Consider the following 27,026-nt stretch of genomic DNA (forward strand, 5'->3'; position numbering starts at 1 on the left):
GGAGGGAGAGGCGAAGAGGAGCGCCTTCAGCGTGGTCGTGTCGAGGACCGCCTCGTCAGGCGCCCAGCCGGCCGCTCCGTGCGCAGCAAGGGCCGCGCCACCCCCCTCCTCCTCCTCCTCCGCCGCCGCCACTGCCACCGCCGCCACCACCGCCGCCGCCATCCCCGCCGCCGCCGCCGCCGCCGCCATCCCCGCCGCCGCTCCCGCCGTCGTCTTCGCAGCCTCTGGCGCAGCCTCTGGCGCCGCAGCCGCGTGCGCCGCTGGGGCCAGCGCCACAGCCACCGCTTCCACGGTCCCCCCAATGGCCGCGACGTCAGCGCTGCCGCCGCCCACAGCCACCTTGCCGCCGCACTCCGCTGTGCAGCCGCCGCCGGGGCAGACGTTGGGGCAGCCGATGGCGTCGGGGCAGCCGATGGCGTTGGGGCAGCCGATGGCGTTGGGGCAGCCGATGGCGTTGGGGCAGCCGATGGCGTTGGGGCAGCCGATGGCGTTGGGGCAGCCGATGGCGTTGGGGCAGCCGATGGCGTTGGGGCAGCCGATGGCGTTGGGGCAGCCGATGGCGTTGGGGCAGCCGATGGCGTTGGGGCAGCCGATGGCGTTGGGGCAGCCGATGGCGCCGCCGCTGCAGGTCGTCACTCTCCACTCGGACCTCCTCCCGTATGACATCCTGATCAGCCGCTGCCAGTCCGACTCCTCCGCCGCCAGCTCGCGCCCGCCCTTCGCCTCGCAAGACTCGTTCAACTCGCAGGCCAGCTCGGATGCCGCCGGCGAGACGACCTCTGGCCGCCGCCAGCAGCCCAAGGCGTACCCGCGCGTCTACCCTCGCGCCCGGAAGAGGCACTCGCTGGGGTCCGTGTTCCGCCCCGCCGCACCCGAGGCCCCCTCGGCCTCGGCGGCGGCCGCCTCCTGCGCAGCGGCCGACAGCAGCTCTGTCGCCGCGGCTGGCTCCTTGGCGGACATGTCGATCGGGTCGATCGCGGCGGGGTTCGGGTACTGTGGGGGTAGGGTAGATGCCGCTCCCGCAGTCGAGCTCGCACACCCGGTGGCGGCGGCGCCAACCGGCGTGGCGGCAGCGCCAGGCGGGGTGGCAGCAGCGCCAGTCGGCGTGGCGGCGCCGGTGTTCGCGCTTGCCGCGGCGGCGCGCCTGCCGTCTCACGACGTGCGGCTGCGGCGCGAGCACACGGCGTGAGCACGGGGCGGCTCTGCGGCTCTTCCGCCGCGACTTGCGTCGACTCTGTGTTGAGCTATATTCGTTGGGTGCGTTCATGAGGTGTGTGAAATCTTGGAAACAGCAAACACGGGGCATGCTTGATTGCTTCCTGGGAGTGCGGGACGTCTCACCTGTGCACCGGCCACCGCGTGTACACGGCTCTGTGTGTGTGCGCGCACGTGTGTGTGCGGCCAAATATGTCTTCGCGGCTATTTCGCCTGAGGAGCTACGCAGAGAAAACGCTACCGTCCGGTGTCGGACCTTGCTTGAGAGCCATGGTTGATGTCGACGTGTTCTCGGATCGAGTCGGACACACCTCTCGTCTCGTCTCACCCACACACACAGAAGAGTAGCTTACTACTACTGTGTACTGTCTCTCACCCACAGTCACTGTGCTGGCCTCGACCCGGCGGCGGGAAGGCTCGCCGGACCGAAAGTTCGGCGGCGAGCCTCTTCTCCATCGCCTCGTGCGCCCTCAGCGAGAGCTCGAGCCGCCCGCCCGTGTCCCGGGCACGCATCGCCTCGCGCCTCGACGCGGCAGAGAGGCCCTCGAGGCTCGCAAAGGAGAGGAGGTGCGCCGTTGCCGCCTCGGCGTCGGCGACGCCCCACGCGTCGCGGTACGGCGCTATCAGCGCCGCGTCCGCCGACGAGCGCCGCTCGGCGCTCATCCACGCCGTCAGCACTGCGAGCAGCCCGGGGTGGAAGGCCAGCGGCAGCAGGCCCAGCGTGCGGCACGCCCGCGAGAACTGATCGGCCACGGGGCGGCACCGCCCCGCACCGGTCGGCTGGTGGAGCCAGCGGTGGTGTGCCCCACGACAGCCGCCCCCTCGCTCCGCTAGCAGATCGATCCGGCTCTGCAACGCCCGGCCGGAGGACCTCACCCTCTCAATCTTCTGGACGATGCTCGGCGCGTCGGTGCCAACCCACGTCGAAATGCCGGCGTCAGTGTCCATGCGGACTACGACGCTGCATTCGTCCGGAACGGCCTTAACCAGCACTCTTCCAACGCAGCGAGTGAGCACGACGAGGCGGCCGGCGGACGACTCCTCCACTCTGACCACCTCCAGGAGCGGTGTCACGGCACCGACGAGGGCGCCTCGCTTCGGCACCTGGACGAGGCACGAGTGGTTATCGACAACGGAGCGAGAGATTGAGGCTGCCTGCGCCGGCGAGGTGGTCAAAAACTTGAGTCTCTCGCCGGGCACGAGCAGGTGCTGGTCGGAGAAGCCCAAGGCGGGGAGGGACCGTCGTCGCAAAGCTAGCCAGGTGGCTGCGCCCACGCCCGGTCGTGCTGGGTTGTCGAAGGAGGCCCTGCTTTGGTGGCTTGGGAGACGGAGCAATGCGGCGCCGTGGAGAATCGAGAGCTGCAGCATGGGTCGGACAGCAGCGGAGGCACACCTCTCTCGCACCGGTGCCAACGAAAAAAGAAAAGCGCCAAGCTAAAAAACCCCAAAAATTAAGCGGCCATAGAGTAAACAAACACGGGTTCTCCGAGGGAGCTCCGCGCTTGCCGCCTCTACTCGGAGCTAGTAGACACCAGCGATCTCGCTGCGCCGTAGGTAGGTAGGTAGAAAGGTGAAGAACAGCCAGGCTCGGACTGGCGTATGGCCACATCGATGTGGGGGGCCGCGAAGAGCAGAGCACCAAAAAGAATAAAACAAAAACGTGACAAAAGTCAATCGTGAGCGCGCTGGCGTCTCTCCGCTCGTTTGCTCGAATAGCACCGCGGCTCCGCGCAGCACGCGGCTCGACCACCGGACAGCAGTCAGCACCGACCGCGGCTCGCGTCTCGTGCGACCAAAGCATCTCTCCTCTCTCTCTCCCAAAGCACCGCGGTTCGCCCCACTGTGACGAACGACACAAGATTTGGCTCATACCCCAAACAAACAACCTAAAACTTCGCGCCCTTGTCGTGCCAGTGTGCTGTGAGAGACGCTGCTTTAGAATTCTTTTCCCATTTTATGGGCACCAAGAGGGAAAGCATCCGCGGCCTTCGACCTATGCTGGGACTGATCCTGGCCGGCTGCTCGCTGCAGGCGCCGCTGGCGCCCAGGAGCGGCACCATCGCCGCCGCGCGCGTTCCCGCCGTCGGGATGGACGAGACCATGCTCGAGAAGGCTCTCGCCGGCGAACTCGCCGACGAGGGGCAAGCGAACCCTTACATGGCGCCTTTGCAGCGAATCGTCCCTCGCCCCATTCCTCTCGCCGCCCGAGCCTCCCCGACCCTGTAGAGTGAGGTCGGATGGGCCGACTACCTCGACAAGAACGGGCAGCAGAGCTACAACATGAACCAGCGGCCATCGCTCGCAAAGGACGGGTACTATACTGCCAGCGTGATGAAGGTGCTCACATCTCTCTTTCCCTGCTTGCTCACTAATCGCCCTGCTGCCGTTCGCGTCCTCCTCACGCCGCCCTCCCCCTCCCACCATTGCCTCCTCCTCCACCCCACGTCCCTGCCAGTCCTCTCTCCGGTGGGCTGCTCGCTCCGCCGCCCTCGCATGCACACACGTATGCATGCATATGCCCCCGCCCCCTCCCTCAACGCCGCCGCCCCGTGCCTGGCAGAGCCCGTTCGCGGTCGTCACCGACTGGGCCTTTGGGCTGAAGGGCTTCATCTCCGACCCACTCGGTTAGACACAGACACAGACACAGCTGCGCGCAGATGGCCAGCCTCTCCCTCGCCCTCTCCGCCACCCTCCGTCCGAGCCGCCGCCGTCCACGCCTCCACCTCCGCCACCGACCCGCCCCCTTCCACCCCTCCGCCTCGCACCTGCCTCCGCCTCGCACCTGCCTCCGCACGCGCCTCCCCCCCCCCCCCCCCTCCGCCATCACTGCACCGCGCCTGCCCGGGAGCACAGGCACCGCCTTCCCAACCATCTCCAACGACCCGACCGGCGGGCGGTCCTTTGGCCCCGGGTTCAACGGGGGGGGGGGGCCCCCCTTCGGATGGGTCCGAAATTTTGGGGGTTTTTATTTGGGGGGGGGAGATTCCCCGCCCCGGCCCGGAATTTTCCTTTGGGGGGGGGGGGGGGCCTCCCCGGGGTTGCCTTGCGCCCTTTCCCCGGGGGGAACCGGGGGCGGTTCAACCCGAAGCCCAAGGGTTTTGCCCCGGGCATGGGGTTTACGGGGGCCCCCCCCCCCCCCCCCCCCCGGACTAGATGCTGAAATGAAAAGACTGGTTTGACTTCGCGCCCCCCCTGGGTGCGACCGTGTGCTGCTGTCGGACACTGTGGCGTTGGCGACGCTGACATTCCTTGGCGGCGGCGCGATGCTGCGGCTGCTACGGCAGAGGAGCGGGCGTGGTGGCGCTCAGGTAAGGGTGTCTCGCCTGCACGCCAAGCCGATTCCCCGCCATGTGTTGCAGCGTCTCCGCCCGCTCCCGCAGCTGCGCCTGTGCGACAGGGCGGCCGTGCGGGTCCGAGGTGCCGGAGGCTGCACTGACACCGCACAGTCCCCGCGTGAGGTTGGCAAAGGGAAGATTGCACCACCGCGAGGGTGGGCGAGGGCGGCGGCGACGGCGTGGGTGTGCTCGGGCTGTGCGCCTGCAGCTTCTCACGCCGCTTGGCCTCGGCCTGCTCCTGGAGGTCACGCAGATAGCTGCCTCCCGCCTCACCGCCGCTGGAAGGCTCGGCAGCAGTGCTGCTGCGCGTGCCGAGGCGCATGAGTGTCTTGTGTGATCGCCCGGCCCTTTTTGCGCGGTTGGAGGTCGTTACAACCGTCGATCGGATCCCGATACACGTTTCTTCTGGAAGCCGTCGCCTGCGCCTTGTCTGTCGTGTGAATCGTGCGTGTGCGAGAGGCTTGGGTTGTAAAATCGAGATCTGCTGAAGCACCGTCTCGCCGGCGTCCACCAAGCCCTAACGAACCAATCTCTCTCTCTCTCTCTCCAAGCCCTATAAAAATCAGTGGATTGCAGTGGCACACCACCTCGGCCGCTGCCCACCTCGGGCTGAGCAGCATAGCCCGGCCTCGGCCGCAGGGCTGAAGCCGTCGAGCAGCCAAGCCGCCTTGTCCACCTGCTGGACTGTGGCTGCGGCCCGGGAAGCACGCCGTGCGAGCGCCAGGTGGGAGCGGCATGTCATTGAACGCGTGCGGGCGATTTTACTGCCCGGGGCGCGACTCAATGAAGAAAAACAGCGTTCTGTTTCATATAGTCCTCAAGAACCCTAGGCGCGGTGGTGTGAGAGCCCAGAAACTCTCGCGAGTTTTCGCTGCACCCACTGACTGGTAAAGGGGAGGTGCCAAGGAAGGAGGCCATCCAACCTGTATCGCGCGCCTATTGATCTGTCAATGAATGCCACGCATCGGATCCCTCCTTTGTAAGAGTAGTGGCAAAGTAAGAGTGGAAAGAGAAAAAATGATCGCGGTTTGTGGACCCGGTTTGAGAGCCCCTCCTCAAGACCTCCTCGGCGGGCGTTGGCAACGCCTCGAGCGGCGGCACGCCCGCCTCCGTTGGCCACTCCTACGCCTTCGGCAACACCGAGGAGAAGGCCCGCCGCCTAAACATGGGCTGCAAGGCGCGCGGGCAGCCCGGCCAACCCTTCGACCACAAGAACGGCCACGGCTACGTCAAGGCGCATCGCGGTTTCTACCACGACGCGATCTTTGTCAAGCGCAACAACTTCAACCTGCTGCTCCACGAGACGTTCGGCGGCGGCTTCTCGCCCACCGCCGTTCTCAAGCTGCGCCGCCTCGCGCGCAAAGCCGCGCGGCAGCGTCGACCGCACGGCCTACTCGCCCAAGTACTCGCTTTCTTTTATGTCCCACCATGCAGAGCGCATCTCTCTCTCTGTTGTGCGAGGCGTGAACCGCGCCATTCGCTCTCACCTGGCAACCCTGTCTGCACGTCTCGCGCGCGCGTGAACCAGGCCCCAAATGACGTGTGAGTGTTAGAGTTTGTCCCGGTTTGTTGTTGTGGACCGGCCATGAACAAGGTTGACACGCCTTTCGAATTCGTTCGATCGCATTTCATCGATCCCATCCCCAAGGGATTACACGCACACGCCGTCGCTCACTATTCGGCATGGCCATCCTCTCGGAAGTCTCCAACGTGACTCTCGGAGGTTCGCATCGTTCCGTGATGGTCGAGGTGGAGCCTGTGAGGGCGGCGGAGCCTGAGGTGGTGATGGCGGAGCGGGAGGTAGAGGCGGCGCAGCGCCACGTCGCTTGGCGGGCTTGGCGCCCCGACGAAGATCTGGTCCTCCTTCTGATGTTTCGCAACGGCGCGGGCTGGAGCCGCATAGCCGAAGCACTTCCGGGCCGAGCGGGCGAAGAAGTTTTGTCGCGGATGTCGCAGCTGCAGGTGAAGCACGGCTTCAGCGCTTCCGACGAGGGCAGGCTGGCACTGGACGCTTTGCTCTTGGCCTGCGGCATCGACGAGACGGCCTAGAGAACATGAAGCGCGACAGCTTGGCGCTGTACAGCGGCTCTAGATAAGCTGCCCGCGAGTTGACAGCTCTCGTTGAGTCATGGTGTGCTGCACCTGAGGCGGCACGCGCGATCCCGCCCCCGCCCCGGGGCCTCTTTTCATGGCCTTGTCTCTCTCTCGATCGGCTCTCGCCTGAGATGATCTATTTTGTATGTGCGTGCACATGCCGCATGTACTAGTACGATATAAAATGCCAAAGGGCTCCACACTCACCTCGCCTTGCTCAGCGCGCGCATCTCTCGCGCCGAGAGCGTGAAGCTGCCCAAGTCGAGCGCCTCAGCCGCATGCTTGGGCCTCGCCGTATTCGTCACCGCCGCGATGCCCTGCTGGACAAGCCATTTGAGGGCCACCTGCAGGTGGCACATGGACACGTCGTGGACGTGTGTCGAGGTGGGACAAGGCACCCCGACGGGTCTGCCTGCGCCGGCGTCTTCCCGTGCGCCGCGGCAACCTCTCGGACGACAGGGTGGCCGAGCACGTCGACTCTGCTGAGACCCGAGCGGCGAGTAGGCGGCAAAGGTGATCCTGTGCCGCCGCACGAAGCGGAGGGTCACGTCGTTGCTGCCGTAGACCGGCGCGCCCTCGGAGCACGCCGTCCCCTCGCCCCTGTGCGGCGCCGGGTGGCCGGCGACGGAGAGCGCGTTCTGCACCACCGCCGGCTTGGTGCGGGCGTGCCGGAGAAGACGCTTGAGCGCGCTCGCGTTGAAGTTCGAGACGCCGATTGCACGCGCCAAGCCTGGCAGGGATGCGGGGCAGTGCTTGCACGGTGGAGCTGGCCTCCTCCCTAGCTGGCCCGGGAGAGCTGTGTTGCCGCATCTAGGCCTGCGAGCCGCGGTCTCGGGCCGCCTCCAGTTCTCGGTACATGGCGAGCGTGTCGTCCCAGCTGGAGCAGGGGAAGTGGAGCAGCGCGAGGTCGACGTACCTCTGCCCTGTCATCGCCAGGCTATGCTCGAGCATCTCCGACCCGTTGTACACAGACATCGGCGGCGCCGATGTCGGGCGTGGCGGGTGTGCGCAGAAGCGGCTGCACCGATCGGTCGGGCAGCAGTTGACCTTGATTGTGACAAAGACCTCTTCGCGCTCCACGCCTGACGCGGCGATTCCCGACGCGACGTGCCGCTGCAGCTCATCGCCATACAAAAAACGCAGTGTCTATGCCGCGACCGCCGGACGCGAGCCACAGGCCGTGGTCCGTGGACATGCCGTTGAATACAAGAGGCATGCGGACACCCGGCGCTATCTCGACCGAAGAGCTGCTGGCTGGACGTTTGCAACCAAGTATTGCACAGCGAATGCCGACCACGACTGCGACGGCGGCGGCGACGAGCGAGAGCGGGTTGATCATCGCGAACGGAGTGGTGGCTGGCCGTCACAAAGTAGCAACCGCGGCTCGCCAGGGCCGTCACAAAATAGCAACCGCTGCCGCGCGCGCGCACCAGCTCGGGCAGCCTGGAAAGGATGCCCGGCTCCGCCGCACACACACATGCGGAGTTTCTCTTTTCCTGTGAGGAGCGATAGGTTCTCGAGGTTCTCGAGGTGGATATCCTTTGGCCGCGTTGGGTAGCGAGGATTGGTGTAACCCGAGCCACGGAGGCGTGTTTTCTGGCGGCCGACCGTCAGTGCACGGAGTTGCCACTTCTCCGACTGCCCCGGCTAGTTCCCGAGGTCGTCGGGTGTGACCCCTTCGTCCCCCGAGACCTAGCGCGGGTGGGTTGGAGGGGGCTCGCCCCGTTCCTCCCCATCGGGCCGCGTGAGCGGCCTCGCCTCGCAGATTCGTTTTTCGCGCCTGGGTCAGGCGCGCGGGGCGTCCCCCGGGTCGCTCGACCAGCGATCCGAAGAGTGGCCGCTATGTGAGGGAAAGAGCGGGGCCCTCGACGCCTCAGCGATAGAGCTCTAGAAGCAGTCGAAGGACGCAGCGGTTTCATTTTTTCTCTTTTTACCTCTTCCGCGCACGCGTGACTGCGATGGTCAGCGCCTCCACCTTCTGCATGCTCATGGCCGCCGTCTACGGCGGCTTTGGGTTCATTCACGATGTTTCCGATGGTCAACTTCTTCTACGGTCCGGAGTCTCCGATCGCCTACTTCACGGAGACGAGCGAGTTCCAAACGTTCTTTGCGCGGGTCGTCGGTCTGCTGTTCATCATGATCGTGCTCGGGCCGTACGCCTTTGGCGTTCCGTATGAAAGTGCCTGCAAGCAGTACCTCGTGTGGAACACCCTCAGCTTAGCCCCTGTTCATCCAGGCGGCGTTCTACTACAAGACTGCCGGGCCGGGCGTCAATGCCGTGACGCCGTTCAACATGTGGATCCCGCAGATCGGCATTGGCGTGGTGTTTCTCATCCTCAACCTCCTCGTTGTCTTCACCCCGCCGGCGAAGAAGGGCAAGGCGAAGAAGTAGAGAAGAGTCGCTTTGCGTTCACTGGCAAGCGCTCTCGTGCGCGACGCAACACGCACCGGCCCGTGGTCCATGTGCGTTCGGTGGCCGATCGCGATGTGTCTGAAGTGCGGAAGAGAGGCTGAAGCGTCTCGTCTGGGGTGTGGGGTCCCCCCGGGCGGGGTGTTTTGTATAGCGGCCCTTGTCGTGGCTGTAAACGTCGTCGTGAGCTCGCGCAAGTGTGGTGTTGTATGTAGTAAGTACGAAGGGGCACGGGTGAGTTTGCAGTTTCGGGTGAAACGCGCATGCGGCATGGCCCCGGGGCTAGGGCTCTCTAGCCCGCAACCGATACCAATCGTCCGGCCCGCTGGGTGCGCTTCTTAGCTCCCCGGCCCTGGGAGTGCGGTTACCAACCGCACTCCAAGTGCTCCTCTGACTCATTCCTCAAGTCCACAAGTGCGCGCCCCCAAACGCCCAAGGGACGACGGACGTGGCCCACGTGGTGCTACGGCACACGACCGTCGGTCCGACCGGACGTCACGAGGGCGCGCGATACATGTACACACACAGCTATGGAAACACCGTTTTTTCTTTCGAGAGCGCACATTTCGGGACAGTACAGGGAGCGGGCAGATGTGACATTCATTCGGAACGCGAAAGAGACACAAGCGCGAGCCGAGCGAGAGGAGCGGACCCACCCAGACATGGCGAGCAATATGCGTGTGTATATGTACGATATACGGCGGGCGGGGCAGGGGGCGGGGAAGGGGTACGTCGGGGATTTGAGTTCCTCGGGGCTGGCCGACCGACCTCGTTGGTTCGCGCTTCAGAGTGCTGGGGCCCGCTCGCCACGCTCCTCGGGTCACGAGATCTCTCACTCACGGGTCTCCCCCCGTACCTCCACCCGGCCCACCGCCCACGCCGCCGCCGCCCGCCCCGCCGTCACCCTCCTCGGCCGACCACGACGCCCTCGCCAGCGGCGCGTCCTCGCCGAAGGAGCCGCGCACCCTCTCGAGCGCGCGGCGGGAGAGGGGCGAGACCCACGCGCAGGACGACGACGACTGACACGCGCAGGCCGACGCGCAGGACGTCGGCGAGGCCGCACAGAAGCGCTGGAAGGAGCGGACGCGGCCGCCGCCGGTGACCTCCCAGAGCTGGTGCATGATCACCTCCTGGCCGCCCGTGGGCTGCTCGCCGTTGAGCAGGGTCGGATCTGGACCGCGACCGAGCCGTCGAGGTTCTCGAGCACGTAGTCGATGAGGTACGCGCTCGTGTTGTACTTGGAGAAGATGGCGCGGTCCCACATGAGAAAGTACTTGATGCTCGGGATTTGGAACCTGCTCACAGGGCGCATCCGCGACACACGTCAACAGCGGCCGCACCTTGATGTGGGGTGGCGAGCCTCCGCGTCAAGGTGGGCGAGAGTGGGCACACCTCGGCAAGGAGGCCGGCGTGGCGCTCCCTCGATAGAGAGCTCGATGGAGACGAAGGCGTCGGGCGCGAACAGGGACTCCGCCATCTGAGACAGAGTCGGGAGGCGGTGTGCGTGAGCGCGGGCGGGCGTGGTGCTGGGTATGGGGCGTAGGCGAGAGGGCGAGAGTGTGAGCGCTCGCCGTCTCGCCGCTCGCGGTCCGGAACAGGCCGGTCAGCCAGTGGTTGAGCACACGCTCCACGACCGGCACAGGAGCCTCGCCGAGCGGGCGGTCGATGATGCTGCGCTTGCGCTTGCTCCTGCGCCGCAGGAGCTCCTCCGTCGCGATGGAGGCGAGGTGGTCGAGTGCGCCCGAGCTCGTCGGCGTCGACTTGCCCGGCAGGTCTTCGTCGCCGTCGCCCACGCACATCCCAGGCTTGGAGCACAGAGCCGCGTAGCGTGCGACGCACTTGCTCCACTCCTCCCGGCGTGCCGTCGAATTGCCCCACCCTTGCGGGATGGCGATCGTCCGTTCCATCTTCGCTTAGCGCCGCTGTTCCACCTTACTGCTCGCCTGGCGTCTGCAAGCCCCAGGCGCCTCACTGTCACAACAACAACAACTCACTCACACACAACAACTGTCTAACACAGGCCTCATCTTTGTGTCGTGGGTGGCTGCGCATTTTGCCACCCATCACCCTCATGGTCACCATTCAACTCGCAACAAAAAAACAATCCTTCAACTTGGCAGAGAAGGCGTAGCTGTGAGCGCTGTCAGAGCGGTGTTTCGACACCGATATCGTTCAAGGAGAACGCTGATTCAAAATCCGCTGTTCACACTTCACAGGTAAGTGTAAGCGGAGCAGCTGACTGAGCGTACGCATGCTGCCCTGCCTGTTCCAGCAGCCACCTTGGACCAAAAGCGCTCGGTGGTTGGATTTCTCTATGTGAAAAATGTTGGAGTGTCGGCTGCTCTCGCGGGCGCGGGCGCGCCGGCGCGCAGCGCCACGCCGCCATCGCTGCCATCGACGTCTTCCCGTCCGAGCCAAAGAAGAACGGGGAGGAGCTGTTCGAGTCGCCGCTGTGCGGCTTGCCCAACGTCATCCTGACGCCGCACATCGGAGGCTCGACCGAAGAGGCGCAGGCCGCCATCGGCGTCGAGGTACCCGAACGCACCCTCCCCCACCCCCACGGTCCCCGAACCCCCCCTATCCCCACGGTACCCGAACCCACCCTCCCCTCCCCCCACGGTACCCGAACCCACCCTCCCCTCCCCCCACGGTACCCGAACCCACTCTCCCCTAGGTTGCGAGCGCGATGATCAAGTGCATCAACACGGGCGTCACGTATATGGCGCAGTCAACTTCCCGCAGGTCGACATCATGCCTCGCGTCGGCACGCACCGGCTGATCAACTGCCACCGCAATGTGCCCGGTGTGCTGATGAAGGTCAACACGGCGCTCTCGCAGTGAGGCGGCGCCGCGCCGGCCGCTCGCACGGCCCAGGCAGACCGCACGGCTCAGATTCCATGGCTCTGATTCCATGGCGCAGATCGCACTCTTTCGCTAGTGCCCTCCGCTGGCGCCTCTCCGCACCCTCTTGCGGCGCGCGCTTGCCTAGCTTGCCGCTGTTCCTGACATGTACTTATGAGTCTGGCACGTCGGACGACGCGGGCGTCTGCGGGTCTGTGCGCTGCGCAACTGGGGGGCGCCGAGAAGGAATCGCGCCGCCGCGCGCTCTAGCCTTTACCCCTAGCATCGTTCATTACATCCTTCGGTCGGACGAGCGAGAGCGGCGCGCGTCACGGAAAGAAAGAAAGAAAAACAGACGACCTGGGGAGGGAGATTGGAGGACGGTGGACGGCGCGTCAGCCGTCACAGCTCACACACAGCGACAGGTCACAACAGTAATTCTTTTAGAAAGTAAAATTCTTAAATACATAAATAAAACGGACACGCCAAACCGCAAACAAGGGGTGGGAAAAGCAGAAGCGACAAGGACAGAGGGTCCCCACCCCTGCACGAGCAGGATCTTGTAAGGACGATCAGGGAGACGCAGGGGAACGGACGGCCGTACTTTCACGCTTGCCTATCTATTCAGACACTGTCTGTGACTCTTTGAGGACATCGGCGCGGTTTCTTCTCTCTCATAAAAGGAGGCTTTACAAAAGGATCAAAACACTGGCTGGCGTCCTCGCAGGCGCTGGCCAAGGGACGTAGGCGCGTGACACGATTGAGCACAAGGATGCTCGAGTATTGACATTTGGGGTTCACGGCGCAGAAGGCGCTGTGCTAGTACACTGCCTGTGTGTAGTGTGTAGTGTGTGGAGGGTGGCACAGGCGTCCGAATTCAGACGCCCCCATCGACGGGACCCGCCGTCGCCGCGTCAGCGCGGACTCCTTCTGCATAGCTGGCGGCCTCCGCCTCGGCCTTTTGGTGCTCGGCGTACTTTGCCGCGGCGAAGGACGCCGCGGCGTACGCCTACGGGACCGGAAGGCCAGAGTCGCTGAGATAGCAGCTGGCCGTGGGCGAGCGCTGGTGATCAGCGGCCGAGGCCTCGTCGCCGACGGTCGCATTCTCCGAGAACTGGATGGCGCCAAACTTATTGGCGGTGGCCTGGGAGGACTCGACGTACGCCATGCCCTCCTGCTGGAAGTCGAAGTCTACGGGGCGCGGGTGTGGTGCTTATGAGGGCGGTGGGCGGGTGTTGGCACAGTGTGGTGAACAGGCATCCACAAGGCGTCCACGGCGCACTCGGGTCAGTGAAGAAGCGGAAGCTCGTGTCGAGGCCCTGGGCCATGAAGTTGCCGCCCGTCTCGGCGCCGGCCTGTGCAAAGGGCATCCACCCAACCTTCTCCGCGGGCCGCGGGTGCGTCTTCTTCCACTCCTGAAACTCGTCGTATTCGGCCTTGGCATCAACGACTGCCTGCTTCGCGCTGCTCGCCTTATCGACAGCGATCTTCTGTGGACCAAGCGGGAGGAGGGTGAAGGCTGCTAACACCGAAGGTGCAATGGGAGTGAACTGAGGCACCTTGGCACCCTCCTTGTCTCCCGCTCTCCACGCCTTTATTGCCTCGAAACGGCGGGCAGTCGCCTCTTCGATCTCGGCAGGGGCAACCCGAAAAGTTAGGAGCGCTAGGGCGGCAAGGGCGGCAAGCGCGACAAACGGCGTCGACAGGCGCGACGAAGCTCGTGGCGGAGTGGTGTGCATTGGCAGAGTGTCCATCGGCACGTTTTTGTTGCGCCAGTGATTTCTTCTTTCTTGACTTACCTTCACGTAAACGCACTTACCTTCACTTACCTTCACAGCTGTATGCCTTGCTCCTTTAGGTGCTTCTAAGTCCTGTGCGATCTGCGGTTTTCTTTTGAATGTTCCCCTCTGTACCCCTATCATTGCCAGTCTCCGCCGTCACCCTTCACACTGCGCCCTCGCCCGCCCACCTCGCGTGCCTCGCTGCCAGCTCGCCCACGAGAGCTCGGAGGCCTTGAAAGGCCGATCGCCCGGGGCCTTTGTGTTTGAGAGTGTGCATAGTCGCATGGCGGCCAACATCTCCGAACTAGAGTCGGCATACGTTCGCCGAGACGAGGAGGAGGACGCGGAAGAGCACGGCGATGGCCGCTCTCGTCGACGACGAGGCGCCGCTTGCACCGCCGCCTGCCTGATCATTGGCCTCGTCGTCAGTCTCAGCCGCACAGCGGGTGACCAGGAAACGAGCACACTCACCAGCGTCATCTCAGCGGCCGACGTGCCGTCTGCTGCTTGCAGCGCCAGTTCCGCATGCGGCCATTTCAACGGTGATTGCTGCCCGACGATGGAAGGCAGTTTTCTAGGCTGCTGCAGTGGGAGCACCGAGCGTCCAAAGGAGCCGTGGTCACGTGAGATGCCAGGGATTGGCGGCAATGCGAGTGGGTGGGGCATCGCTTTCAGCACGCAGTTCAGCGAGGCCGCGCAGCTGCAGATGCAGAACGCCGCGGCGCTACTCGAGAAACTGCCTTACAAGATCGTGCGCACGTACAACCTCGAGAACCACGTCATTCCTGCCGTACTGGGCTCAGTCCAGGTCGAGTCACTCATCGTCGGTGTCACCAACGAGCACGTCAATATGATCAGCTCTGCCGTTGCGGTCGCCGATTCGGTAGTTGGCTTCATAATCAGCGAAGCTGGCGAGCACCTTGAGCGCGTCACCGCCATCGCTATCGGCAATGAGCCGAACGAACCCGCCTCCTATGTCCCGCCCGCCGTTGTGCTCAGCGCCCTTGCAAATTTCCGCGCTGCCCTGGCCAAACGGCCTGAGGCCGCACACATCAGGCTGACAGTGCCGATGACGGGCGGCGTGATCACGCTATCCTACCCTCCCGAGGCTGCCATCGTCGATCCCACCTGGGTCGACGTGCTCCGCGACGTCGACGTCGTTTCGATAAACTGGTTTCCTTACTTTGTGGCGAAGAGCGAGCCAGCCATGCCCATCGGAATCGCCCTCGGCACCATGCCTCCCCCATGGCACTACCCGCCCGACGCGGCGCGTACGAGTGTGTGGGACCCGGCGCACGCGGACCCCACATTTGGCCTCCACGAGGCCCGCTCGCTCCTCGACATAATGCTCCACGCTTCCAAGTTTGCCCTGCACAGAGCTGGTCTTCCGCCCGACAACCTGATGGTAGGCGAGACGGGATGGCCATCGGGCGGCAGCTGGGTAGCCACCTTGCCCAATGCACGCACCTTTTACGAAAACTGCCTCACCGGCCGCATGCGCTCGCTCATTAATAACGATGTCACCATCATTTTGTTCGAGCTGATGGACGAGGCCCTGAAACCGGGCAACGAGGACGAGCACTACTGGGGGCAGCTGACAGCCGGGCTCGAGCCCAAGTGGTAGCTGCACGTCGCGGCTGCTGCCGTTCTGATGCAGCGTGAGGTCCAGGGAGGGCATGGAGTCCCCGCAGGCTCTCCCAGAGTCCGCGCGTTTCACCGTCTCGGGGCCGGGGGACGGAGCCGAGAGCCGTGTCGTCGTTTCACGTGTGTGAGTGTGTGTGTGCCCACCCCCACCGCTGCGCAGCGGTACTCCCCTCCTCCGGCTCCGCCTTGGAGCCCCCCCGCGACACTGCTCGGGCGACTGGGCCGGCACGCTGCCAGGGATAGCGTCAGGAGCTGGTAGGAGTCAAATCCTCTCATATTTGAGACATCGTGTCCCATATACTCTCGCACAACACACGCAGTTTTTAGCACATGCCGCACATTGCCCTTTCGCCTTTGCCGGGTCGCGGGTGTGACTGTGAGTTGATAACTGCGGACTCCAAGTGCTCCCAAGACCCTGCACCGGCACCGGCCATCGCGGAGCGGGGTGTGCCGCCGCCGCGCGCGTTTTTTTGCTGCCACTTCTCCAGCCGGAGAGGAGCGGGCTGTATCACGTGTCACGTGTGTCAGGCTGAGCCTGAGGCCTGAGCTCCACACCGACTAGAGAAAGTAGAGTTTACACCACATCGACGCACATTGTCGGTACCGCGTCGTCGTCGTCCCACTATCTGGGACCGCCTCTCTCTGTACTCACAACGCCGACACGTGTGCCGCCAGTACTGAGAATATATGCCACACGCGCCGCGGAGTGGGGCGGCCCCCAAGTCGGCACACTGGCCGCCGCCGCCCCCCTCGCTCCGCACACTGGCCGCCGCCGCCCCCTCGCTCCGCCGTTCACGCGGCCGCCGCCGGCAACGGGCGGGCAACCCACATGTGCAATCACGGCGCCGGCTGGCCGCTGCCAAAGCTCGAAGCAGTGGCGGGGGCGGTGGTGGAGGCGAAGGTTGCGGCGGCGCTGAGGCCGGCGCGGCCGAGGCTGGGCGCGTCCGACACCGCCTCCATCGCAAAGGAAGTGAACGGGTTGGCGCCCGCCGACGCGTCGCTGCCAGTCATCGACGAAGTCAGCCCCGGCTTTGGCTGTCCTCCCGCCGCGCCCGCCGCCTCCACGGACGCACCGGTACCGCGTATGCAGTGGCTCGTCATCTGTATGGCGCCGACGATCGCAACCAGCAGGATGCAGATGCGAGAGATGGACCAGTCGTGCGTGCCTAGGAGGTTCCGAGAGGGTTCCGAGAAGGTTCCGAGAAGCTGCGAGAGATGGACCAGTCGTGCGTGCCGAGGAAGGCGAGGATGCCGATGAAGACGTAGAAGCCCGCCTTGCCGCGCGGGACCGAGAGGATGTGGAAGTACAAATCGACCCTGTATTCCAGATGGAGGCGTGAGGAGATGTTGTTCACCGCAGGGCGCGCGACGGGGGCGAAGCCGACCGCTTATTGAGCGTCTTGAAGACTGGCAGCGCCTTGAGCTCCGAAGTGAGGATGAGGCCGGCAAAGATGATGTTGTACACCGAAAGGACCATTCCGAGCGGGTTGAGCAGATTGATCAGCCCTGCGGCACAGCGGAGGGGAGGGTGGCCGCGGGTGTTTGGCCGAGCGTGCTCGCCGCCGCTGCAGCGGGAGTGGGGCTGGCGGCTCGCGAACGGACGCGAGGCGGCGGCCTCTGTGCCGCGTGACGCGTGCTGCGCCACACCCCGCTCACGTCCATGCGCGCGGCAACGGGCACGTTTCTGCGTGTGCGCGTGCAGCGGGGATGGCGCCGCACCCGACAGGCCACCGATAAACAGGAGCACGCCCGCGATGATGGAGGTGAGGTGCATCGACCGGTCGGGGTTGGCGCGCATCGCGCTCCAGCAGTCGGCGGCGCGCCCAGCGAAGCTCTTGCCCTCTTCCGACATTGTGCCACTCGTACCTGTTGCGCGGGGCAGAGGGATCTCCTCGAAGTGTGCCCGCCTCCGTCTTGGCGCTGCGCAAAAGAATTCGTCGCGAGCGCCGCGCGAGAGGCGCTGAGAGGAATCCCTGGGACCCTGTCGTGTGGGTGAACCCTGCCCAGCCCCCCTCCGTGTCGCGATGCGCTCCCCGCTCCCGTTCCCCTGTGTCCCTGATCGTCCTTACAAGATCCTGCTCGTGTGCAGGTGGGGACCCTTGTCCTTCTCCCACCCCTCGTTTGGCGTGCGCGTTTTATTTATTTATTTAGGCGCTGATGGAGAAATGCGGTGTCTTTTGTGTGTGTGGGGGGGGGGGGGGGCTCTAGCCTGCAGAGTATTGGAGCCGACAAGAAGAGAAATAAGTAAGGCCTCCCACCTTTGCGCATCCGCACCAAGCGAGCATGTTACTATTTTGACTGCGAGAGAATCGAGAGGAATCCGAACTGTCTCGAGCCGGGACCTGGCCAGGTCGTGTGGACCACAGCCCAAGAGCAGGGAAGGCGAGGAGGAGGAAAGCGCCGCTCTAGGCGTCGTCGAGCGCCGCGACGCCGGGCAGCACCTAGTCAAGGATTGACGGTCATGGTTCAATGAGAACTAACGAGGAGGCGAGGCCGGGAGCCACCTTGCCTCGAGAAGCTCGAGACTCCCCATATGCATATCTTCCCATATCTCCCCGTGCCTTGTCCGAGGGGTGGTGCGCCCCGCCACCTCCCCACATCTCCCCGTATCTCCTCGTATCTCCCCGTATCTCACCTTGCCCTCGAGACTCCCCATCTCTCCACATATCTCCACATACCTCCCCCGTGCCTCGCCTCCCCATATCTCTTCATATCTGCCCGTATCTCGCCGTATCTCACCTTGCCCTCGAGAAGCTCGAGCGAAGCGCCGGGCCGCCGGTGGACACGAAGGTCACCTTGTCCACGCAGTCCCACGTCGCGGCGGCGGTGGCGGTGTCGCCGCCGCCGATGGCGGTGGTCACGCCCGCCTTGGTAGGGGAAGGGAAGGGACGGTAAGCTTCTCCACACACACGAGGTGGTGGGGCAAGGGCCAGGCTAGTCCCTCGCGACTCCACGTCTAAGGCTGCGTCTAGAAGGCAGGAGCCCCACGGCATTGAAAGTGCAAGGCCAGGTGTGCGTGGGCGAGCGGTGTGTGCGTGCGTGTGTGCGGTGTGCGTGCGTGCGTGCATGTGCGCGTGTGCCTTGGTGCCGCCCTGGAAGGCTTGTTCGACTCCGGGCCCAGTCGAAGCCTGCTCATGAGGGCGGGAAGACGGTATCCTGTGTGAATTATCAAGAACACACTCACTCACTCACAGTCAGAGGCTGGGGACAGACAGCAGAGCCGTACTTGCGCGGATTTTTAACACATAACAACAAAACAGCACATAGGGCCTCTGGTTTCTTATCCGCCTACCTGTGAATCCCAGACATATCTGACTGTCACTGTGCGATTTCGGGGCCCGCGGTTGTGCGTTTATGTGAACTCTTAATAACAAGGCTGTGAATTCCCCAGGCCTCCCCAGGGCTGAGGGCTCGCACCTCAAGAGAGAGAGCCTCATAAAAAAGGAAAATCGGAATTCAATTTAATTCGATGTCCATGTGTCAATTCTATAGTGTGGGAACCCGCCGCGCTAGAAGTGCAAGCGCTCAGCCGTGTGGCGGTGGAGCGAGCAGGAGCAGGACGGCTCCACGGTCAGGGTCTGAGCTTTCCTGTCGCTGTCAAGGTTGTTGGGAATCTGGCATCGGGCTAATCTTGACCGCATTGATGATCGTCAGATTGTGAGGTGCACTGAACGCCCCCGCCATCGACTTCTTTCTTGCATCATACGAACGGATGCTCAGATGTCGCACGTCCATTTCGTCGCAGCCGGACGTGAGCGCTCGCCACGAAGGGATCTCATTCCTGCGAGATGCGGGCAGGCTCTCGCGCGCTAGCTGCAGTGAGATCCACGTCGAGTAGTTGCCCCTCCCGCCCGCACGAAACGACCTGTAGAAGCCTCGCTCGCACGCAAGGTCAAAGCCGCAGCTGAAGAGTTCACCGCCATACGCGCCTGCGGTGAACGGGTAAGGTTTGACAATGTACCCGTCGATCGGCGTGCTGTTTCTTCCCAGGCTTGTGAACGCCTCATCGGTTCCGCTCGCCTCGATGGGCACGCTGGTCAGCATTTGGCGCGCGGAGGCCCGTGGGATGATGTTTGCGACGCCGGCCATGAGAGCGGTCGGCCGCCCCCCGCCCAACACCCAGCTCAGCCTCGGATGTACCCCGCACGAGACCATGTCGAATCCGATCGGGCTGCGATATGATTCAGAGCAGTATTCATGAATGGAGGGTCAGAGCGCGTCATTGTAGTCACGAGTTGAATAGCTTGTGAGTGCCTCTATTCAGGTCTGATTGGTTTTGCAACCTCACTATTCTAGACACTCCTTGGCTGCCGCCGCGCCCCCCTCGCCGTCTGTTTCCCGCCGTGTGGTGTGCGGTGCGCACGCGCACCGCAGCGCACACGGCCCTGGAACACGGCGGCAGCCTCCCCACCCCCCTACCCACCGTCTGTAGCGTTTGGGGGGGGGGGGGGGGGGACGACTGGCGACGGCAAAAATAAGCCCCGCCCCTGGCCACTGTCGGCTCCAAGAAGGGGCCTTTGCATCCTCGCAGCGCAAATCTATCGCAGCGCACCACTCGCCATCTGTGTGGCACAGTACTGTGGCCTAGCTAGCGGCTAGCGCAGGGCTAGCGCAGCGCGAACTCGCCGTCTGAGCCTAGCGCAGAGCGAACTCGCTCTGAGCCTAGCGCAGCGCCTCGGATAACACCATTTTGGCTCCCCAACAAGGCCCGTTAGAATTTTCTTTTTTTCAAGGCGCTGTCCGAAAAGCCGCCGCTCCCAAGGTGAAAGGAACTGCTCACGAAGACCAAAATGCGGCGCGGTCTGTCTGCCCCCGGGGCGAAAGCAAGGACGAAGCTGGCGGCGGAGAAGCGGGCGGCGTCCGAAGCATCGGCGGCGGATCTGGCCCAGCAAGCGGAGGATGCAAAGATACGGGCGGAGCAGCAGGCGGCGGCTGCGGAGGCGGCGTCGGCCGAGCTTGCAGAGACGGCGAAGAAGCTGGCGGCGTCCGAGGCATTGGCGGCGGATCTGGCCAAGCAAGTGGACGACGCGAAGCGGGACAAGGCCGCGGCAGCAGCGGCGGCGGCCGAGGCGGCAGCAGAGGCGGCGGAGGCGGTGAAGAAGCCGGCGGCGCCCGAGGCAGCGCCGGCGGATCTGGAAGCGAGGCAGCTCATCGACACCGACCTCGAAGCAGGCACTGTCGGACGCTCGATTGGACTGCCCAAGTTCAAGAAGGTGCGAGCGGCAAGCGACGGCGGCGGGCCGTACCAGCAGCTGATCGATGGCGATAGCCGCATCCGGATGACCAAGGGCTTCCTGGCGGCACTGCTGACGACAAACACTTGCTGCGCAGCCTTTTTGGGCATGGTCCTTGTTGTGCTGTACCAGCATTCGTACGCAAGCGGTGTCGGTGAGGTGCAGCCGCGCCCCCCACCTCCCCCGATCAGCAGCTACGACTACGACTACGACGTAGCCCCACCTCCCCCAACCAGCAGCTGCGCGATTTACCATGCCGGTGCGGCCGTTCTCGAGGGCGTCATGCACACGATGACGGCCGATGGGCTCACGGAGGTGGAAACTGAAGAGCGCGAGATCGTAACGGAGGAGCGCATCGGTTTCAGCAGCCCCTTCGCCCCCACCTTCTTCGACTTCGAGTGCCTGCTTGCCAACGGCACGGGCGATCCGTGCGACGCGTACGTGGCCGAGGCCTTCGCAGACCAGATGTTCGTTCCTCTGCGCACCGACTCACTGGTGGGGCTCTGGCTCTCCACGATCTTCCTCTACTCGCTGGCTCAGATTGGTGGCATCCCGCGGCCACGGTTTGTTGACCGCAGGATCGACTGGCCCGGGCTCGTCTTCTGGCTCTCTTGGATGTTGACGCAGCTGTGCCAGTTCTTCGTGGTCGGGCTTTCCCTGGCTATGCAGGTTGTCGCCTTCTTCGGCGTGCACGAGCGCACCGGGCCTTGCATGGTCAGGGTCGACAACTTTACGCTGCTGGACGAGTACGCGACGGTCACGTTTGCGGCGCAGCCAGCGCTTCTTAGCAAGCTGCTGCTTCTCGTCGTGTACGGGTACCTGCTGTCGCTCGGCGCGCTCGTGTTCATTGGGCGCAACGTGAACGAGGTTGACTTTAAAGCTGAGGCCAGCAAGACCAACACGAGCCTCGTGCAGCCGATCCCGCTTGCGAGCGTGCTCTACTTCATCTCGCGGTGGGCGTTGTACGGCATCTGCCTGGGGACCGTCGGCGGGTGGCTTGGTGGGCCGGTCGCCTCGTGGGCGGCCGCGCTGGTTGCGGCAGCTGTGGGCTCGCTCACGGGAGGATTCAGGCGAGATTCATTTGTAATCGTGGACGAGGAAGACGAGGAAGGCGTGTCGCTGTCTCGCGCAAAAATCGCCAAGTGCGCCCTTGGCGTTCTCCTCGCTTTGCCGATCCTGCCGAATCTTGTCTACCTACCATTGGGCGGGCTGTTCTTTGCGTTTGTCAAGCTAAGCTTTGCCGCCGGGCGGAAGTCGCTCGATCTGATTGAGTCAACAGCTACGTCGGAGTGGCCCCGCTGCCAACGGCTCGAGGCACTGACCAAGGCCGCGGCCGCTGCCACCAAGCCGGCCATCAGCTGGCTCGCCCCGCTCGGAAGCCTCGAGCTGTCCAGCGGCATGTCAATGGTGGTGCAGGGGCTGGCGTACACCGAGACGAGCCTCTCGACGCTGGCGGGCGGACTGGCTTGCGTGCTGGGCTGCCTCGCGCTCTCCCCACTGGTTGCATACGGCACGTGGGCGGCGGAGCAAGGACGGCTCGAGCCCGATTACGATGTCGAGGACAGCGTGGTGGACGCGGTGCAGGCACGGGCGTGGATACTGTGGCTCCTGGTGGCCACGCCCGTGGTGCTGTTTGTGGTGGATATCTGCTTTATGAAAGACAAGCTCCTCCGCCAAAGGTGCAAGAAAGGCGGCATCTACCTCTCGTTCACAAGCGACGCAGACCTCAACGTGGTCCTCACCGTCTACGTCATCTTTCTCCTCGCGCTCGGCTTCCTCATCCTCTTCACCTCGCAGGACGACGCGTACATCGAGCGCGTCATCTGGCACGCACAGGTTGTATACGGCGACTCCTTTGCGTTCCTCGCCACGTTGCAGCTCGACGTGTCGGGTCTGCAGCCCTTTATCGACAGCCTGATGGCGGACATGGTCGCCTTCACAGGCGATCCTTTGGGGGCAGCGCAAAAGGTCGCCGATCGTCTGGCCGAGATCGCAGCGGATCCGCTGGCGCCTGTCAGAGAGGTGGTCGAGGTGGTTGCCAACATGTCACGCTATCTGGAGATCGACCCGTCCTACTTTGTTGAACACTCGGCGGCGCTCGACGTTCTGAATGTATCTCTGGGGCTGCTCAAGCTGCTGGCCACCTACGGACGCAAGGCGTTTGCGCTCTACGATGTGGTGCTGAGGCTATTTCGCGGAGATAATGAGGAGGGAGACGAGGAGGACGACGGGGTGGTGCAGGTGCACGAGTGCGTGGCGGATCCGAAGAAGGCGCAGGTAGAAGCAGACATCGAGCTGCTCTGCCAACGAGGTGTTTACTTGGACGAGAATTCGTTGGACTTGTCGAACGCGCGCCTTGCTGATGGGGAGGTGGCGACAATTGCTCTCTGGCTGAAGGACAATGCGGTGCTGACCAACCTGAGCCTCTACTACAACCATATCGGCGACGAGGGCGCCAAGGCGCTGGCATCCGCTCTGCGCGTCAATGAGGTGCTGAAAACCCTCGACCTCGGCGAAAACGAGATCGGCGACAAGGGCGCGAAGGCGATCGGCGGCGCTCTCACAGTCAACGGGGTGCTGAAAAGCATCGACCTCAGCGACAACAACTTGGGCGATGAGGGGGAGAAAGCGATTCACGATGCGGTGAGCGGGCGGGAAGGTTTCCAGCTCGAGATGTGAGTGGGCTCTGGAGTCGGCGCGCTGCGCAGGGAGGTGCATGAAATTGGACTGTCTTGAGCCTGTCTTGAGCGCTGTTCCACGATGACACAACCCACACGATTAATTACTTGTGTCGCTAGTGTTTGAACAAGCGCTGAGGTCGTGTCGTGCAGCTCGGGTGTTGGGGAGGTTGTGGGAGCCGCTCTGCGTCAGGACCATTTTGGGGGCGCAATTCGCCTGGTTTCCCTTGAACACGCGGTTTCGCCCCCTCGGAAGCGCCCACATAATCGCGCGTCCCCCCCTGTGGCGACGGTCTCGCGCACCTGCGCCAGACCCCACCGCACTAGCTACATAGATCGTCAGCAGTAGGCGTGCTCAGAGCCCGGATTTGGGCCCATTCGGCATTCGCCAGAGGGCTCGAGAATGGCCCCCGGCAACGTGCAGCTGCAGGCCAGAGGGCGTGAGGTGAGGCCGAATCCGCAGTCGCACGAGCACCGGTGCCCCCAGCGGTGATGATGCATGGAGTGGCACGGCGGATAGATACACCCGCCTGCGAGCGTGGGAGACAGTCGCGGGGCGTGAGGTCTCAATGTATCGCAGGCTAGGACCGGATACGGCGGCGCGGGAGAGGGAGGGAAGCGTGAGTGGCGGGCGATGAGAGTGATTTCCCCGATCTCGCTAAAAATGGCCTAGTCCCCTCACGGGGGACCAAGCGAGCACGCACCTCGCGTCTGAGCGCGAGTCGACGAGTGGTCGCCGAGAGTCGATGAAGCGGCAGCAGTGCCGCGCGTACAGGCGCACCTGCCGCCAACCGCCCAGCTGCGCCACGCCACCCCGGGCGAGTGAGACCAGAGAAGGACGTAGGCCCGATCCACGTTGAGCTGTCGCGTAGGTTCCAACTGCGGAAGCGACTCCATGGTGCAGCTGCTGAGGACTCCATGGGCGCAGCGTGGCAATCGACTACCATGCGGCTCGGCAGCTCGATGGTCCATGCGGAGCGCGTCATCCGTGCTGTTGTGACTGTAGACGCGACTCTGTGTAGCTGCTGAACGCTGCATGGGCTCAGCGTGACGGCTGACTGCGAGTCACAGTCAGAGGGAACAGACAGCGAAGCCGTGACTAGGCGGATAAGGTATGAAACAGAGCTTTTCATATATCCGCGCTCCGTCAGAGTTCGCTCCCCCACTGAGGTCTAGAGACAAGCAAGAGTCGACAAGCTGCCGAGCCCAAATCACTGTGTGTGCCACATGGAGAGCCCGCCTCCACTCTTGGCGCTGCGCAAAAGAATTTGAGCGCCGGTTTCGCGCCGCCGCAGTCATCCCGGCTGTTTCTCCTTTATTAAGAAAAAACCCAAGAGAGGGGTTGGAGGGCGGGAGAATCCAAAAAAGCCGTCCAAAAGCCACAAAAAGCCAGCGAGCCTCCCGTTACGCGATTGCCGCGAAGCGCAGCATGATGCGTGGCCAGCTTGGGAGGCTGCCGCCGCTGTCAGAGGCGGCCGCCACTGTGAGGTCTCGAGGGCCGACCGGCCGGGCGAGCATCCGCGCTGCCGACGACGTGCTCGAGGCTGACCTTCAGAGCGACGAGATTCTCGCATGCTTTGAGGAGGCGCTCGGCGAACGGCAGCCAGAGATGGGAACGGATGCTGCAGCAGGGCGAGAGGCGAACGCCGAGAGTGCGGAGGCCGCACCGCGACTCGAGGCTGCAGCAGAGCAGCAGCGGGAACATTCCCTGCTTGCACCGACCGCGGGGCGCGGCGTTGAGCCGGTGCTGCCAGACCCGGTGCCTATGCTGCATACGAATAAATCCCGCCTTTGCGTTTGTTTGTTTCATAAATAAGCTCAAAAAATTGTCCTGTCAGAGCTTCCCGTGTCGGTCAAGCAACGTCTGTCGGATGGTAGGAGAGAGCGCGTCGTGTGGTCTTGTGGACGGCCCTGTTTGAGTAGGGGAGGGGGGGAGAGAAGGAGAGGAGAGTCATTGAGCCTTGGCACCTTCCAGCCGGGCAGTTGGTTTGGCCTTGGCATCAGCCGGGCATGGTGTTGATTTGGCCTTGGCATCAGCCCTGGCAGGCGGGCACGCGGGAAATGCACACACGCGCCAAAAAACCTTCCCCTCTCAAAAAGAATTCAACGAAAAGAACTCTCTCTCACAGCACACAGGTTCGACACAGGTACGCCACAATACCAAAAGAGGCACAGAAAAGAATTTAAACAAAACAACTCTCTCTCACAGCAGACAGGCTCGACACAGGTGCGAACTGGCGCGTGCTAGTACTATCACCGGCACACCACCGGAGCCGCCTAAGCGACTCCGTTAAGAACGGCAATGCACTTAGCTCCGTGCACAATGCCGCTGTCCCCGCACGCTAGCTCGTTCACCGTCTGCCACGCCACGGCGGTGTGGAGAACGACAACAGAAAAGAATTCTGCCGCAGACCCACGCCCTTTGCACGCGTTCGATGGCCGAGCCCGTGAAGCACGTGGACGCATCCGGGCACGAACACACGCACGGCCCCACGTCTGCCAAGATCGTGGCGCTCGGCACCGTCACGGTGGGCGGCGCCACCTTCATGATCGACCGCGACGGGCAGATTGAGGCGGGCAAGGAGACTGAGTTTGGCGTGGAGCGGATCGCCGGCGCAGAGGTGGTGCCGAGCGGCGCGTGGCTGGCGAACCCGCCCGGCTCCAACGTCGAGAAGCTGTGCGACCCGGTGACGGGCGACGGCCACGAGCAGCACTGGCACTTCAACGTCACGCCCCTCTACCCCGTCAAAAAGAGCAAGTTCGTGCTGCAGGCTGGCGGGGAGGAGGCTGTGGTCGACTTTTGCCCCGGCGCCGGCCCGTGCAACGACGGCATCATGTCCGTCTTTCCGGGCGTCGGCTTCCTCGAGCTTAAGCTGCACGGCGATGCGGGCGACCTCGAGCTGTGGCTGTACGCCAGCGCGGGCAAGCAGACGTCGTGGCAAGCGCGCACCGGCAAGCCCTCCCCCTTTGACATCCCGAAGGAGACGGTCGTCAAGCTCACCTTCGCGAGCCACGAGGGGAAGACGGTCGAGCTGCGCGTGCGGAACGGCGACCAGAACGAGGACGAGGACGGCACCCCAAACATGCGCGGCGGGCGCACCAACTACTTCATCTTTCCGGGCGAGAGTGGGCAAGACCCGACGTGGCTGATGGGCGAGAAGTGGCGCGGCGTCGTCTCCGTCTCCTTTGAGGCCGATGGCAAGCCGCAGCAGAGCGACCCGTTTGTGCTCGTGCCACACGAGGCGCTCTGAGCATCATCGTTCCGGCACCGTCGTCCTTGGGTGCTGCGGAGGCGCGACGCCGGAGAGAGCCGGTGCCGAGGAAACGTCCAGGAAAGGGGCGGCCCGCACGCGGGCGAGTGGGTCGGCGAGCGGAGTGCGGGCGACGTGCTCCCGTGCGCACAGCGCGGCTCGCGTGTGGGTGGGCTGTCATCCTGTGCGCGATCAGAGAGCACACAGAGATCACGCAATGCACCGTCTGCGGGGCTGGGGGCTCTGAGGGACGGCGCTCAAAAGTCTGCCTCCTCTGCGCTCTAGTCTGGCGTCTGCGCGGAGAGTCGAGTTAGAGTATAGAGAGAGGGCGCACACTCACTTTGGTTTTCATGCGTAACTAATCTATCGGCGACAGCCGAAACGGGAAAAACCGCCAGCTCAGGGCTCGCCTCGAGAGACGAGACAAAAAAAACCTCTCTCCACAGAGTCTCACACTCCTCCGCAAATCCAACATGCTCGCATTGCACACATGGTCTCTCGAGCCTAGGGAGCCTCTCTCCCAGTCCGACCCACGGGTCACTC

General features: G+C 63.9%; 7 protein-coding genes across 7 annotated transcripts; 3 read left to right on the plus strand and 4 right to left on the minus strand.

Moving 5' to 3' along the window:
* Nucleotides 1-6,276: 6,276 nt before the first annotated feature.
* On the minus strand, nt 6,277-8,105 carry EMIHUDRAFT_424021 (hypothetical protein). Its single transcript, XM_005782151.1, has 3 exons — nt 7,469-8,105; nt 7,057-7,374; nt 6,277-6,988 (listed from the first exon to the last, which is right to left on the minus strand). Exons 1-3 carry the CDS (start codon nt 7,617-7,619, stop codon nt 6,915-6,917), a joined length of 543 nt encoding a protein of 180 aa, XP_005782208.1. The 5' UTR covers nt 7,620-8,105; the 3' UTR covers nt 6,277-6,914.
* A 1,463-nt stretch (nt 8,106-9,568) lies between these two features.
* Nucleotides 9,569-11,348, minus strand: EMIHUDRAFT_442673 (hypothetical protein). The gene is made up of 6 exons (XM_005782152.1): nt 11,327-11,348; nt 11,223-11,228; nt 10,626-10,962; nt 10,447-10,531; nt 10,101-10,349; nt 9,569-10,069 (listed from the first exon to the last, which is right to left on the minus strand). The coding sequence occupies exons 3-6, from the start codon at nt 10,959-10,961 to the stop codon at nt 9,891-9,893; spliced, it is 849 nt and encodes a 282-aa protein (XP_005782209.1). The 5' UTR covers nt 10,962; nt 11,223-11,228; nt 11,327-11,348; the 3' UTR covers nt 9,569-9,890.
* A 483-nt stretch (nt 11,349-11,831) lies between these two features.
* Nucleotides 11,832-13,648, minus strand: EMIHUDRAFT_424023 (hypothetical protein). Its single transcript, XM_005782153.1, has 5 exons — nt 13,455-13,648; nt 12,980-13,385; nt 12,694-12,904; nt 12,373-12,378; nt 11,832-11,889 (listed from the first exon to the last, which is right to left on the minus strand). Exons 1-2 carry the CDS (start codon nt 13,632-13,634, stop codon nt 13,026-13,028), a joined length of 540 nt encoding a protein of 179 aa, XP_005782210.1. The 5' UTR covers nt 13,635-13,648; the 3' UTR covers nt 11,832-11,889; nt 12,373-12,378; nt 12,694-12,904; nt 12,980-13,025.
* Nucleotides 13,649-14,304: 656 nt separating this feature from the next.
* Nucleotides 14,305-15,300, plus strand: EMIHUDRAFT_113572 (hypothetical protein; the record flags this gene model as incomplete). The annotated part of the gene is made up of 1 exon (XM_005782154.1): nt 14,305-15,300. One exon carries the CDS (start codon nt 14,305-14,307, stop codon nt 15,298-15,300), a length of 996 nt encoding a protein of 331 aa, XP_005782211.1.
* A 566-nt stretch (nt 15,301-15,866) lies between these two features.
* EMIHUDRAFT_365702 (hypothetical protein) lies at nt 15,867-17,196 on the minus strand. The gene is made up of 4 exons (XM_005782155.1): nt 17,040-17,196; nt 16,706-16,826; nt 16,555-16,637; nt 15,867-16,486 (listed from the first exon to the last, which is right to left on the minus strand). Exons 1-4 carry the CDS (start codon nt 17,170-17,172, stop codon nt 16,158-16,160), a joined length of 666 nt encoding a protein of 221 aa, XP_005782212.1. The 5' UTR covers nt 17,173-17,196; the 3' UTR covers nt 15,867-16,157.
* A 2,914-nt stretch (nt 17,197-20,110) lies between these two features.
* EMIHUDRAFT_113574 (hypothetical protein) lies at nt 20,111-23,233 on the plus strand (the record flags this gene model as incomplete). Its single annotated transcript, XM_005782156.1, has 1 exon — nt 20,111-23,233. One exon carries the CDS (start codon nt 20,111-20,113, stop codon nt 23,231-23,233), a length of 3,123 nt encoding a protein of 1,040 aa, XP_005782213.1.
* A 2,434-nt stretch (nt 23,234-25,667) lies between these two features.
* On the plus strand, nt 25,668-26,483 carry EMIHUDRAFT_113575 (hypothetical protein; the record flags this gene model as incomplete). The annotated part of the gene is made up of 1 exon (XM_005782157.1): nt 25,668-26,483. The coding sequence occupies one exon, from the start codon at nt 25,668-25,670 to the stop codon at nt 26,481-26,483; it is 816 nt and encodes a 271-aa protein (XP_005782214.1).
* Between the last annotated feature and the right edge of the window lie 543 nt (nt 26,484-27,026).

Source organism: Emiliania huxleyi (assembly GCF_000372725.1).
Source record: "Emiliania huxleyi CCMP1516 chromosome Unknown EMIHUscaffold_192, whole genome shotgun sequence".
NCBI classification, from domain to species: Eukaryota; Haptophyta; order Isochrysidales; family Noelaerhabdaceae; genus Emiliania; species Emiliania huxleyi.